This window comes from Monopterus albus, unplaced genomic scaffold (genome assembly GCF_001952655.1).
Source record: "Monopterus albus unplaced genomic scaffold, M_albus_1.0 scaffold62.1, whole genome shotgun sequence".
Taxonomy (NCBI): Eukaryota; Metazoa; Chordata; class Actinopteri; order Synbranchiformes; family Synbranchidae; genus Monopterus; species Monopterus albus.
The window spans coordinates 1,624,222-1,636,861 of record NW_018127942.1 but is presented as its reverse complement, the minus strand read 5'-3'; the positions used below and the strand labels follow the sequence as shown (position 1 = coordinate 1,636,861).

Below are 12,640 nucleotides of genomic sequence, written 5' to 3'. Positions count from 1 at the left end.
ACTAGACTCACCCACGCCCAGCCAGGTCTCAGTCACGCAAAGAAAGTCCAATCCTCGAGAAATAAAAAATTCCTTTAAAATAAAAGACTTATTTGCCAGCGACCTAGCGTTGATGAGGCCAATTTTAATGGGAGTCGGCAGGCCAGCCATCCTGGAGACTCGCTTCAGTGATCGTAGATTTGAGCGATTTATCCCACGTCGACATAGACGTGGATAATAGCCACCAGGCCATCGACTTCTCCGGTCCGAGCCAACCACTGACACCAGCGAACAGCCAACAGGATCCAAACAACACCATGAGGCGCGGAGGCCGGCAACCGGGGTAAACCGAGCCAGAGAGGCCAAGGAAAGGCCCGCCAAGGAGGCCTTAAGCCTTACCAATTGTCCCCCACACCTGCCGCGACGTCTCCTCCTCCTCCTCCTCCTCCTCCTCCTCCGGAGTGGAAAAGCTGGAGCACGGCAAAGGTGAGCAGGTATTTCAGATAAAAACGAAGGCAGAAACTTGTGTCCGTGATAGTCAGTCTGCACTAGAGTTGGAACACCCAAGAGAAGATTCAGCAAAGTTTGGCGATCGTATGACAGTAAAGAGTCCCCATTCTGGATGAAAAAAGAACAATACAGCACAAAAACACACAAAATTAGGAGCGGTAGACGGCAGGCCGTGCACACTGGCGCCATCTTGAACCTCCCTCTCCTCTGTTTCAGAGCAGCTGATCACCACCATGTCTGATGTCAATGAGTAGTAACCGGGTGTTGACCAACAGTAGGAAGTGAGTAGATGGAGAGCTGGGCCGAGCTGCGTAGGCTGGGTCACTCCTGGGCTGGTCGGTGGTGATGGTGGCTACTGAAGGTGGAGACAGAGAGATGATGACAATAGTGTAACAGATAGGCGACTGAGCATTGACCTGCCTGGGAGGGGAGAGTGGAGCCACGGTCTGGAGGAACAGTCCATGGTGGGAACACAAAACAGTAGCTGGCTAGGGGATAAATACATACAAAACAACGAAAGAGCATGGAGAAAAAATGGCCTAGAGACGAGAACGAACTGGCAAGTGACTGAGGAGTGAAACCGGGTAATATAGTGAGCAACCTAATCAAGTGCAGCTGGTGATAAGGGAGTGAGGAACAGGTGAACGTGATTAGTGTTAATGGGCAAGAGACAGTAGGAAAGGTGAGGGAGGCCAGAGCGGCCGAGCAAACCTGACAGTTATTTTGTTTCAAATCTATTTCTGCTTTGACCAATTTGTTCCCAGATCAATGGGAGATGGAATGTAATACATATGGAGTCAAGTTCTTGAAATTAAACACATATTGATCACAGCATGCAGCTTTCATTTCGGTCCATTAAAAAGTTGAATGAATGCCACAGTCACTGTGTACGACAAGCCAGAGAATAAATGCAGTTTGGTAGATTTGGAGCAAAGCAACACAGTAGGCTACTGTACCCGTGTGTCTGTAGCTATATGATGATGGAGGGGCACTTGCTGTAAAATTGAGAATCTTATTTCATGTTATTTCAAAAGATTTTGTGCTTTTATGTTCCTGAAACTTGCAACAAGGCAGCTTCCTCCACATCTAAGCACCTGTCTAGACCTCATTCATTCTCAGTCTGGACAGTCCACAGCCTTGGAATTCACCCAGTATCATTACACACTGCAATAAAATGCCTCCTCAAATTAGCAACTCTCTGCACGCATATGTCCGAACCATAACAGCCCTGCTTCCCTGTTCAATAAAGACACAGGTTTGTATTTCTTCCTAAGCTCCTTTTTCATATGTATACAAACAGCAAACCCAGCAAAGCTACAAAAATCAGTCTGCCATGCAGTGTAAACCTTCCCTTTTACAAGAAACATGAGAAGACATCCTGCTTTCTATAGAGCAATAATTTATGCAGTATCACAGTTTACTGTAAAAAAAGCAGCAAAAATAGAAACAGGTTTGAAACAGAGTCAAATATGTTTTCACTATGTGCTGGGAACTGCTGGCAGTGAGAGCTGAGACCTGTTGCACAGACAAATCTGCATCGCCAGCATACCAGCATGCAGTTCTGGCTCACTAGATACAGAAACACTAGAGCGCCCCACCTGTAACTGTTTATGAATCATCTTTGCCTGGGGTTTAAACACCATTGCCTCCTCGGTCTTTGCTGTACCCACCACCTCCCCTGCTTCTCGCAGCACCTCGATCCTCCTGGTAGCTCTGGCCCCAGTCACCATAATCGCTCTGCACAGCTGCAGCTGCACGGCCGAATCAAATCCAAGTCTGGCCCTCTGCTCCCAGCCCAGCTACCCATCACAAGACCCACTGATCAAGTTTCCTCCTCCCCTGGTGGCTGTGCTGAGCTATCACTGACCCACTGAGATTTACAGTAGACCAGTTATCATCCTCACTGGGCCAGTCAAATCACTTGTGTCCCTATAAGCAGTATTATGACAAATTTGGTTAACCTATACACATTTAAGTTACTGAAATTGTAGATGAATTACAGTAAAGATGTGAGCAACACTTTACATTAACATTTCCTACAGTTCTGGCTGCATTTTTCCAGTGTGATGTAAGATTGAGATATTTTTTTTTGCAACTACTATCAGAGCTCTGTACACCTACACTACTTAAAGCTTATGTAACCCACAGCTGAAATACAGCAAGTTAAGGCACAGACACTGGAGGCTGTCAGCAGTCATTCCGGGAAATGTTAGAAGTCACAAACATTACATAACTGCTGGAATTTACTGCTGAACATCCTACACGTCATACTCTCACTTGCTACAAGGTTCCCTTCCTGCAGCCTCAGCAGCAGTCACCCAAAACAACACCTTTTCAAATACCACTTTATTCAGTAATACCGACATTATCCTTCACTCCATCTTCCCTGACCTTTATCAAGAGAAAGATAAGTGTCTACTTTGAATGTGTAAGCGAGCAGTCAGCTTTCATTTACCTGCATTAAAAACCACATGTACACGTCCACCCTGTCTCCATTCATCACTGGCTTTGTTGGGTGAATTTGTGGAAAATGTGTGGATCAACTCAAGACATTAAACTACTCTCACATTAATTTAGTTGCAATATGTAGCATTATGTGTTGACTCACAGTGGCCAGTTTTCAGTAAGCCCTATAACTTTCCTATACATTGTATACTATACATTATATACAATATTACTTTGATCCACATCATACTTTGTTGTATATATATACTGTACATACAGTAGATCAGGTTTCTACTACTTACAGTATCATGTGTTAACTCAGTATATTACTATCTTTCTGCCACTGTCATGACCTTGTGTGGTAAGAATCTAAACTTCACTGCTGTGATTTCAAATAATCCAATAATAACTATTCTGTTGTTAATTCACTCCAGGCACATCCTCCTGCCTTTTCCTTGAGCACAGGTTGTCAGGTTATCACGGCTCTGACACGTTCACTAAACACTAGTAATTGAGTTATGTATTGCTTTTATAGGAATCTTTTGTTGAACACATTGTAAATTTCTCAGCGTCTTCTAAAAGTCCAACATGCAAATGACACAAACAGAGGAAATTCTGTAAACTAAGGCAGCAAAGTATTCAGTTGAGGCAGGAGAGTTGAAGCACAAGAAGTCCAGAAAGAATCTACTCCCAAATGCCTTTGCTTTTATATATATATCATCTTTCCTACACAGGTCATTCACTTTTTATTTACAAGAATGCAGACTTGCAATATCAGCCCACAGCTGAGGAAGAGTGAGGAAATAGGAACAAGGAGATACTGCAGCATTAGCAGGCCCAAGCTCTCACACGCATGCCCACACATACCATACATATGCATCTACAGCACACACACACACACACACACACACACACACCACCACCACAGTAAATGATCTCCTCAGCTCCTTATTGGGGTCTACAATTTGAGGGCGTCAAAGTCAAGGTGCAACTTGAGACTCCTGTTAATAACAGCCATGGCCCTACCCCCTGCTGGTGCTAATGAACGCAACACACATGTAACCGCATGTCGCACACTTTTGAATATGTACATCAACATCAAATTTTTAAAAATGCAACATAAAAATGACGGCGCTTCACTTGACGGTTGCTATATCACACTTATCATGCACCGCCACACACCCCACATACACATAACTGTATTTGTCAGACTGCAGAAATGTTTAAACATAGAAATGCTGTTAGGGTATGGTGTTAGCCTATACTTCTGGATTAGCATGTGTGCCTGGGCTGCTGGATGGGGAAGAGGAGAATAGAGATGAGAGCTTTAAGCAATGCTCAGCTGAGATGTGCAGTCTGACAACAAGGATACAGGCCTTCTGAATACACAATGAGCACACAATACAGAAGGTTTAGTTACTTCAGCATGACGACCGCATCAACTTCTCTAACTGCTCTACATGCACACACAAAAATACATATACAAAAACTGGCAAACATGCACACACACCATGCTGCCTTTGTTCTGTACTCTGTTCCTCTGCACCGTTTGGTGAGGACAGCGCTGGATGTCTGCCACACTGGAGACTGCTTCATCTATGCCCACCTGGTGGGTGCACAAACATACACACAAACACACACTTAGCAGACAGAGCTGGAGGTGACTGCCATGCAGAAGAAGACTTGTGTCAATCAAATGTCATGGCAACCAGGGGAGAAGGGCATCATGGGTAAGACACTATAAATAACCCTAATACGCCTTGGGAGCAAGGATCACACACACACACACACACACACACACACACACACACAAGAATACACACAAATACATACACATAGCCTACTCTCATTAGAATATCAAATACCATTAAAAAGACAAAGAAGAAAAGTACCAAAAACTCTACTGCAAAGATCCTGTGTGGTATTCTAAAAGCAGGTTGGTCTGAGTCAGCAGATGCAGATTCGTAAGCACAGAACAAGTTCTGACAAAAAGCAAAACCTGAGTTCTGGCATCGCACACTGAATTTGAGCAAACAACAGAGTTTCCTTCATGAGCTTCATCAAACGAGCACACTCACATGACTTATTTACAACTTTGTTAGTTTGTATTCTCTGTGTGCACTCTGTATGAGAGCAAAGTGATATCCTTCGGTTTTTCATGTGGGTTTGAAGTGACCCCAGCTTCCAAGTAATATCAAACTACTTTCCACGGTGCCTCGTCAGCTTTTCTATTTGTTTAAAAGACACACAAGAGCCAGATTGGATTTTTCTTCCTCTACGTGAGGTTAGGTTAATTTGACCTCAATGATTTTAATCCAATTTGGAGATCATAAATCTGTGATGTACACCAACCAAACCCAGTAAGAATTACAGTCGCAAATACCTTCTGTTTTTCATCAACATCATCGGTCCGCCTTATATCTATCTATCTATCTCTGACTTTGGCTTCCTGTTACTGAGCTTCATCCCTTTTATGTGCCAATGCTCACTTAACTTTCCGTTGAAATATCCTTATCTATTGCAAACGTCTTCCCAAGATTTGGCACTGACTCAAAAGTCTGAAGCAATGATTGGTTACTGAGGAGAATGACAAATGTTTTTATTGTGCACATCTTCAATTATCAGCTCTTTTAATATTGAGCTATAAACACATGTAAGAGATATGTCCTGCTTATGTCAGTTAACAGTTGGCAAACACCTCAGATCCTCCAGTTAAGACTTCAACCCTCCCGAACAAGGTAAAAATAACAGTTGGGGGGATTACACATTTTTTCATGCAGTGTCGTAGTTTTGTCACTAAACCCTGAGTCCCCAGTCTGTGTCGAGTACTACATTACTGTTAGAAAGGCACCTACAACCACTGTTTTCATGACTTCCATCATAAATATTAAAATGTATTTTGTCATTGATGATTGTAAAATTATATGCACGGCTCTGCCCTGGTCAGTTATCTGCTGTGAGCATTACTGTACCAGTAATATAATTTATCGGGACATGGGGGTGTTTTCTACTTATTATGGCACCTGCGCTGCTTCCATGTGTTTTCCTGTGAGCTTACACGTAATTATTGTGCATACATTTGTTGTCAGTTCAATGACTCTCCAACCGACCAACTACTGGAGTGCACCTACTGACAGTGCATCCAGCTGAACGGCCTCTCTCTCAATCACGCAGTGACAGATGAATTACAAAACATCTTTATGTCATTTTGTTTGTTGCTTCTTGTATAATGGGAAATGACAATCGGAAGGAAGGTGAGAGGAGGCAGTGTGGGCTGGGTCGAATCAAGCAGTGGATCGAAGGGTTCTTCTAACATGCAAACGCTTTGTGGCCTAATTTCTACTGAGTGTGTTCTACAGCAGAGCAGAATCAACTGTCATGGCAACATGCACTTCACATCTTAGCACCCATTGTCATCACAATCATTATCATCATCATCATTATCAGTGGTGCTCCATAGCAAGGGGAGAAACAAGGGAACATGCCGCTATAGTTCATTTTGTCATTTTAAGATACAGGCTCATGCGAATGAAACAAAAAGGAGAGTGAAGATGAGGTCTAAGAAAAGACTTGGCAGAGCAATGTAGTTATGTCATGTGTGGAGTCATTCTCAAGTGTTCCTCCTTGTGCCTGCTGACACGCCACCTCCACCTGAATGCATGGCAGCAGGCAGCGGAGGAGAGATGTGCAAACAAAACAGCAGAGTTGTGACTGTGTGAGAGAGGCCAACAAAAAAAAGAAGAAGAAGGGGGTTAAAAACAGAAGGGAAGAGAAAGTCATACTTTGGGCAACGGTGATTCGGATGACCGGACTTTCTTGGGAGATATCTGTGAAGAGAGGAAGAGAATTATTTTCTTGTTTCCCCCTCTTCAGAGATATCTCCTGTGGCATATTGCTGTTCTCCGTTACATGACGTTTGTGGATGTCTGATCACGCATTTTCCTGTCAGCAGGACCTGTAAGTGCTTCCTCAGAGATTAAAATATAAGTTAGCTTGATAATCAAAGCTCACAAAAGTGCATTTAGTCTCACTGCTTTAAATGTAATGCATCCCAAAGTATTATCAGGGTCAACAAAAAGGGTGTAAACAGGTGTTGTAAAACACATACAGTAGGAAAGGGTCCTGGATTTCACAGCTGAAGGTCAGTGATCCTCAGGAAGGTGAGAGCCTGGGTCACACATTCAGTAAGAAGAGACCAGAAACAGTCCGGTGTCATGCATTTTTACATGCCCAGCCCAAACGGGCTTACAAGACACCAGTGAGACATAAACAGCCAGATCCTGCCTCCTTTATGATTTCCTGTATCACTTTTAAACAAACAAAACATAAATTTAAAGGGTGACTTTGTGAAGGCCCATGAGACCTAATGCATCCTAGTGCATGTACGAGAAAGCCCTCAGAATATACATAAGAAGTTCTGTTACAACCCAGAGAAAGGTGCACAGAAATATTAAGGCTCAATTACTGCTTAAATTATGTTTAAATGACTATAATGCACTACAGCCCTTTTCTTAGTTGATCAAACGAACAGAATGAACAACAACACATCAGAGGAGAAACTCAGAAGGGTCAGAGAAAAAAGACACAATCACAGTCACAGGGGATTTGATGGGGATTATTGGAAAGGAGGTCAAATCACACTGCCAAATGAAACAAAGCTTCAGTTTGTATATGGATTTCTGGTGACAGCCATGTTCTTTAAATAGAAAAATAATTCAGTTTAATAAGATAGTATCTTTAAAGTTGCATTCAGAATAGTTTTTTTTTTACCAGCAGGAGACAAAAGGTCTATAGGTTTATCAAATGCTTATGGCTAACCTGCTAGCAAAGATCTCAGCTGTAGATCTCCGACTTTCTACATATGAACTCATTGGAGCTTATAGTTTACCTCAGTAAGATTCATGCTTAGGAGTTTGGCTTTTACATGGTGGCTTTTTAAGAGCAACGTGCAGCTTGGTATGCCGTACAATGACTATAATTTCATATGTGAATAGGAAATTTGAATCACGTGAAGTGGCCAGGTGGCACTGAGGATTATCTACTTTGTCTCTAAGGATTTTAACAGGTGGAGGGTGAGATGGTGAGAGACACTGAAGTGAAAGCCAGCTATACAGAATGAAAATACAAAAGGTATTAAAGTAGATGAAATATGCTTGGGACAGTGGAGGGAAGCAATAAGGATTGTTCATACAGTTCATATAGACAGAGAGTGCAGGGATATGGGGGAGAGTGGGGGAGGAACACCAGAGGGATGAGGAGCAAAAGAGCCACAAAGACATGAGAAAGGTGAAGTGAGCAATAAGCAGAAAATGACAATGATTTATCCCCAGTGCTCAGGCCTGATGCCCTCTGTCCCGCTATACTCTACCTTCATTGGCGCTAGCTGGATGGGGGTGATGTAAGAAGGGTCCACCATGGGCTTGGGGCGGTTGGCAGTGTCGGCCAGGAGGCTCTGCCATTGCTGCGGCAGGCCCGTGAACTTCTGCTCCCGCGGGTCAAAGCCTGTGTGGACCCGGTGCTCAAAGTTAGATGGAGCTGAGATCTCCAGCCGCTTTTTCTTCTTTCCAAACATGCTGGAAAACCCTGGCAAACCTGGCAACCCAAAGAAGAGAGCTGTAGATTAACACCCTGACTGCTCCACTGACTGACTATTTTTTATATTATCGTTCTGGCTTCCTCTATCTGTGCTCCAATTCAACCTCTGGCCACAGACCAGAACACAAATAAATATGTATCAAATAAGTATCAGAGTTTTGACATTTAATTAGCCTGTAATGTTTGAGGGTCGTCAAACATACCATTCAGCCGCTGGGTGAAAACGTGTCATGTATAAACCTTGTTACGTTTTATGTCATTATACCAATGATGAGCTCTATTTTTAATTAAAAAGAGACTGCATGTTCAGACAAACAGAAACAGACAAAGAGAAAAGACCATCAGAAAACACACTGCATGTGAAGGTTGGGTGGTGTTTTATAATGGGTTGTGTGCCGTTATGTACTCTGTTGCTTTGCTGCATGTTAAGCAGAACCTTATCATGCTGCAGGATACAAACAAGGAAAAAACTGTCCAAACATGCTAGAAAAACCAAGTGACTACTTTGGTTATATAACACAAACATTAGGGGGGAATATGTGTTGATGCACTATAGAGAAAAAGAAGAAAATGATGCCAAGTTAAAATGTGCTTTTTAATGTAAGTTTTCATAGTGCTTTACACACAGTAAACAGCTTTTGTCTGAGGCACTTTGTGCATGTTGGCAGCTCCACCGCTTCTGCCTGTGCTTTCACTTCACTACTGACAGAAACTATCTGGTATCTGTGGGTTGGGTGGATGCACGATGTCCAGTCACAGCAACAAATGTCATGATGTTGTTGTCGTGGATGTGAATGAAGTCTATTGTATCATTCTTTCTAGGAGGTATTGTCCTCAGAGAATTATATAAACCACCCCACCCTTCTTGTTTTCTGTCTCCTTCTCTGTTATGGCTTTTAAACAGATGTTTACTGTCTGTCCATACTAAATATGCACAAAGTAGCTATATAAGTTAAAGCTAGAATACTGAAGTTCAATGCTCTGGACAAAAAATTGGAATCAGGCTATAGTATATAGAAGAACATGAAATAAGAAGGGGGCAGTAGTAGTATTAGTAGAAGTAGTAGAAAAGGACAACTGCTAAATAGAACATGACAACCATTCAAGTTAGCTGTTAAAAGTGACAGAACATCCAGTAACAAAAGTGACTAAAGACTAACTTTAATTTTAAACTGACAAGTCCAAAATGTAATCAAGGAATTCTTGCTCAGTCATTTCCTTTTGCTGCCCAACGGGGGGAGCCAGATGGACCGAATTAATGGCCTCAAACAGGAAAGAAGGAAAGATAGATTTATGGGAGAAAGGTTGGGGGAGGTTAGGGAGTGATCTAAAAAGGAATATACTATATAGTGGAAACCAGAAAAAGAAAAAGGCATGTTTACACAACTTTGCCTTCTGTGCCATGTTCACTGCAGACCTTAGGTTAAAATGCAAAGACACAAGGATGTATTATATCATTTGGGAGTAATAATCTTATTCATTAAAAAAAGACAGACAGGGTTTATGTATAAATCAAAGTCCATCATTGAATTTAAGGGCACAAAATATTGAGATATAATTTGTACCACTAAAACTGTGAGTCAAGTATGAATCATAAGAAAATCACAAGTGCAACTATCACATGGCCCCACTCACTGAGCTGCATATTTAACAAGCTAATGGAAATATCTGGCAGAGAGGCACCTTGATAAAGAAATATATGACTGCTCTTTGCCCATCACATGTCCAGCTGGTAAAAACACAACTTAAATACTCTCCGCTGATATTCCTTCTAATATTGGCCAAAAACAAATGCAATTCTTAACCCTCACCTTTTCCATATAGTGTTGAGATATGATTGACATCTTAACAGCCTCAACAAATTGTTACTATTTTTACAACATGGCTTTTGCAAGATGCAATACTTACATGCAGACATTATGTTGATTAGAACTGACATTCTGAAAGTCAAGATGAGTCAGATTTATCCTTGACCTAGTCAAGGAAGGAAAAACAGCTCCTAGGAGTCTAACAGAAGGCAAAATATTTTGTAAATCGACACCAAAGTTGCATTCTGCAGTGACCACAGTGAAGCTCACATTGACTAAACAAGGCTTGGTCACCGCCTCGCACTGAATCATCAGCTGACACACACAGTACTGAGCTCCTTGTTACCTTAGAGCAATGCACAAACAAAAACACATCCCATAATGCTGTATCCAAATATGAACCAGATTTGGAAAGTAGTGGAAGTGATAATCAGACTGGACCCACAGGAATAAAAGGAAGAAGCTGATTAAACAAGGTTTTGCTGGTTCTAATGTAGGTTTCTATCCATGGATGTATTTAGGACAACTGGTTCCCAGACCCAAAGATGGTACCACGCCACTTAAAATGTTCATCTGACACATGAGTTTTCTATCTACCACATTTGCTTCTGCATCGTGCAGCCCACTGCGAACACATTAGAGTTTCCCCCTCTGCCTCACCTGCCCTCTTGTTCTTAGCTCATAAACTTTACACTGTGATGTCATCACAAAACAACTTTTCTGGGGTCTTGAGAAGTGTTATACTTCTAAAACCTCCATAAGATTAAAAATTCATAATAAAAAGAGCAGCTGTCAACAGTTTTACAGACATTTCTTTTATCATCTTGGTCTGTGGAGAAAAGGCTTTTTGGGTCACAGGGAGATTTTTTTGTTACAGTATAAGGAAAAATTGGCTGAAGGGCTACGTGACAGCATCATATCTGGCTCCAATAATACATCCATGCTATAAACATTAGCATGTCATGCCATTACTGTAACTAAATACATTATTTTGTGAGTTTACAGGTCACATGTCCACCCTGTGAGAGTTGAAGCAGAGTCAGCAGCTCTGTTATGCTTTTAAGTCACTTCAGCCTTTAACCCTTTAACCATACTCATCCCCAATCCTTTTCTCTTGTGCCGTAAGTGATGCAACTGTTAAAGCATAACTGCAACAACTGTGTAACATTTTAATTACTACTATCCAACTACTGCAGCTCAAGCTGCAATACAAATATAGTGCTCTTTCTATATTTCCATGTCACCTACTACTGGATCTGGGAGGATGCTGACATTTTGCCTGGGACAGTTAGTTTTAGTTTACTTTAGTCTTTCATTGTAGTCTTTCAGCTCATTAAATAATTATATTATGTAGTTTATGTAGCCAGCAGGTGCATATTTAAGACCCTTTTACTGGTTCTTGCTTTAAAACAAATCAGCTGAAACCCTTAAAAATCAGGTTAGAGATGGGGTTTCAACAAAGATTTCAGAGCTTGAACTTTAGCACTAGCTTACAATAACTACTGCTGCTACAACTGTCATCATTTCAGCTGGTATGTCCATGGTATGTCTTGAAAATGAGATTATTAAAGTCTAGTGGGGCTTAAATTGTCTAGGACAAGCTCAACTGCTAAGAGATACAACAACATGTACTCACACCCATATACACAACACTGAATGCATGTACAGTGCCTTGCGAAAGTATTCGGCCCCCTTGAACTTTGCGACCTTTTGCCACATTTCAGGCTTCAAACATAAAGATATAAAACTGTAATTTTTTGTGAAGAATCAACAACAAGTGGGACACAATCATGAAGTGGAACGAAATTTATTGGATATTTCAAACGTTTTTAACAAATAAAAAACTGAAAAATTGGCCGTGCAAAATTATTCAGCCCCCTTAAGTTAATACTTTGTAGCGCCACCTTTTGCTGCGATTACAGCTGTAAGTCACTTGGGGTATGTCTCTATCAGTTTTGCACATCAAGAGACTGAAATTTTTGCCCATTCCGCCTTGCAAAACAGCTCGAGCTCAGTGAGGTTGGATAGAGAGCGTTTGTGAACAGCAGTTTTCAGTTCTTTCCACAGATTCACGATTGGATTCAGGTCTGGACTTTGACTTGGCCATTCTAACACCTGGATATGTTTATTTGTGAACCATTCCATTGTAGATTTTGCTTTATGTTTTGGATCATTGTCTTGTTGGAAGACAAATCTCCGTCCCAGTCTCAGGTCTTTTGCAGACTCCATCAGGTTTCCTTCCAGAATGGTCCTGTATTTGGCTCCATCCATCTTCCCATCAATTTGAACCATCTTCCCTGTCC

The 12,640-nt window shown here is 41.7% G+C and overlaps 1 protein-coding gene across 3 annotated transcripts in view; it reads right to left on the bottom strand.

Moving 5' to 3' along the window:
- The window catches only part of pak5 (p21 protein (Cdc42/Rac)-activated kinase 5), a 74,575-nt gene that overhangs the window by 35,495 nt on the left and 26,440 nt on the right, over positions 1–12,640 (bottom strand). For 2 of the 3 annotated variants that reach the window (XM_020603718.1, XM_020603716.1), the window contains exons 2-3: positions 8,303–8,526; positions 6,717–6,761 (exon numbers count right to left, since the gene is read on the bottom strand). In XM_020603718.1, coding sequence (XP_020459374.1) covers positions 6,717–6,761; positions 8,303–8,506 — 249 coding nt within the window. In that variant the 5' untranslated portion in view covers positions 8,507–8,526. The remainder of the gene's footprint in view (positions 1–6,716; positions 6,762–8,302; positions 8,527–12,640) is intronic. The other variant, XM_020603717.1, reaches the window with a different exon arrangement.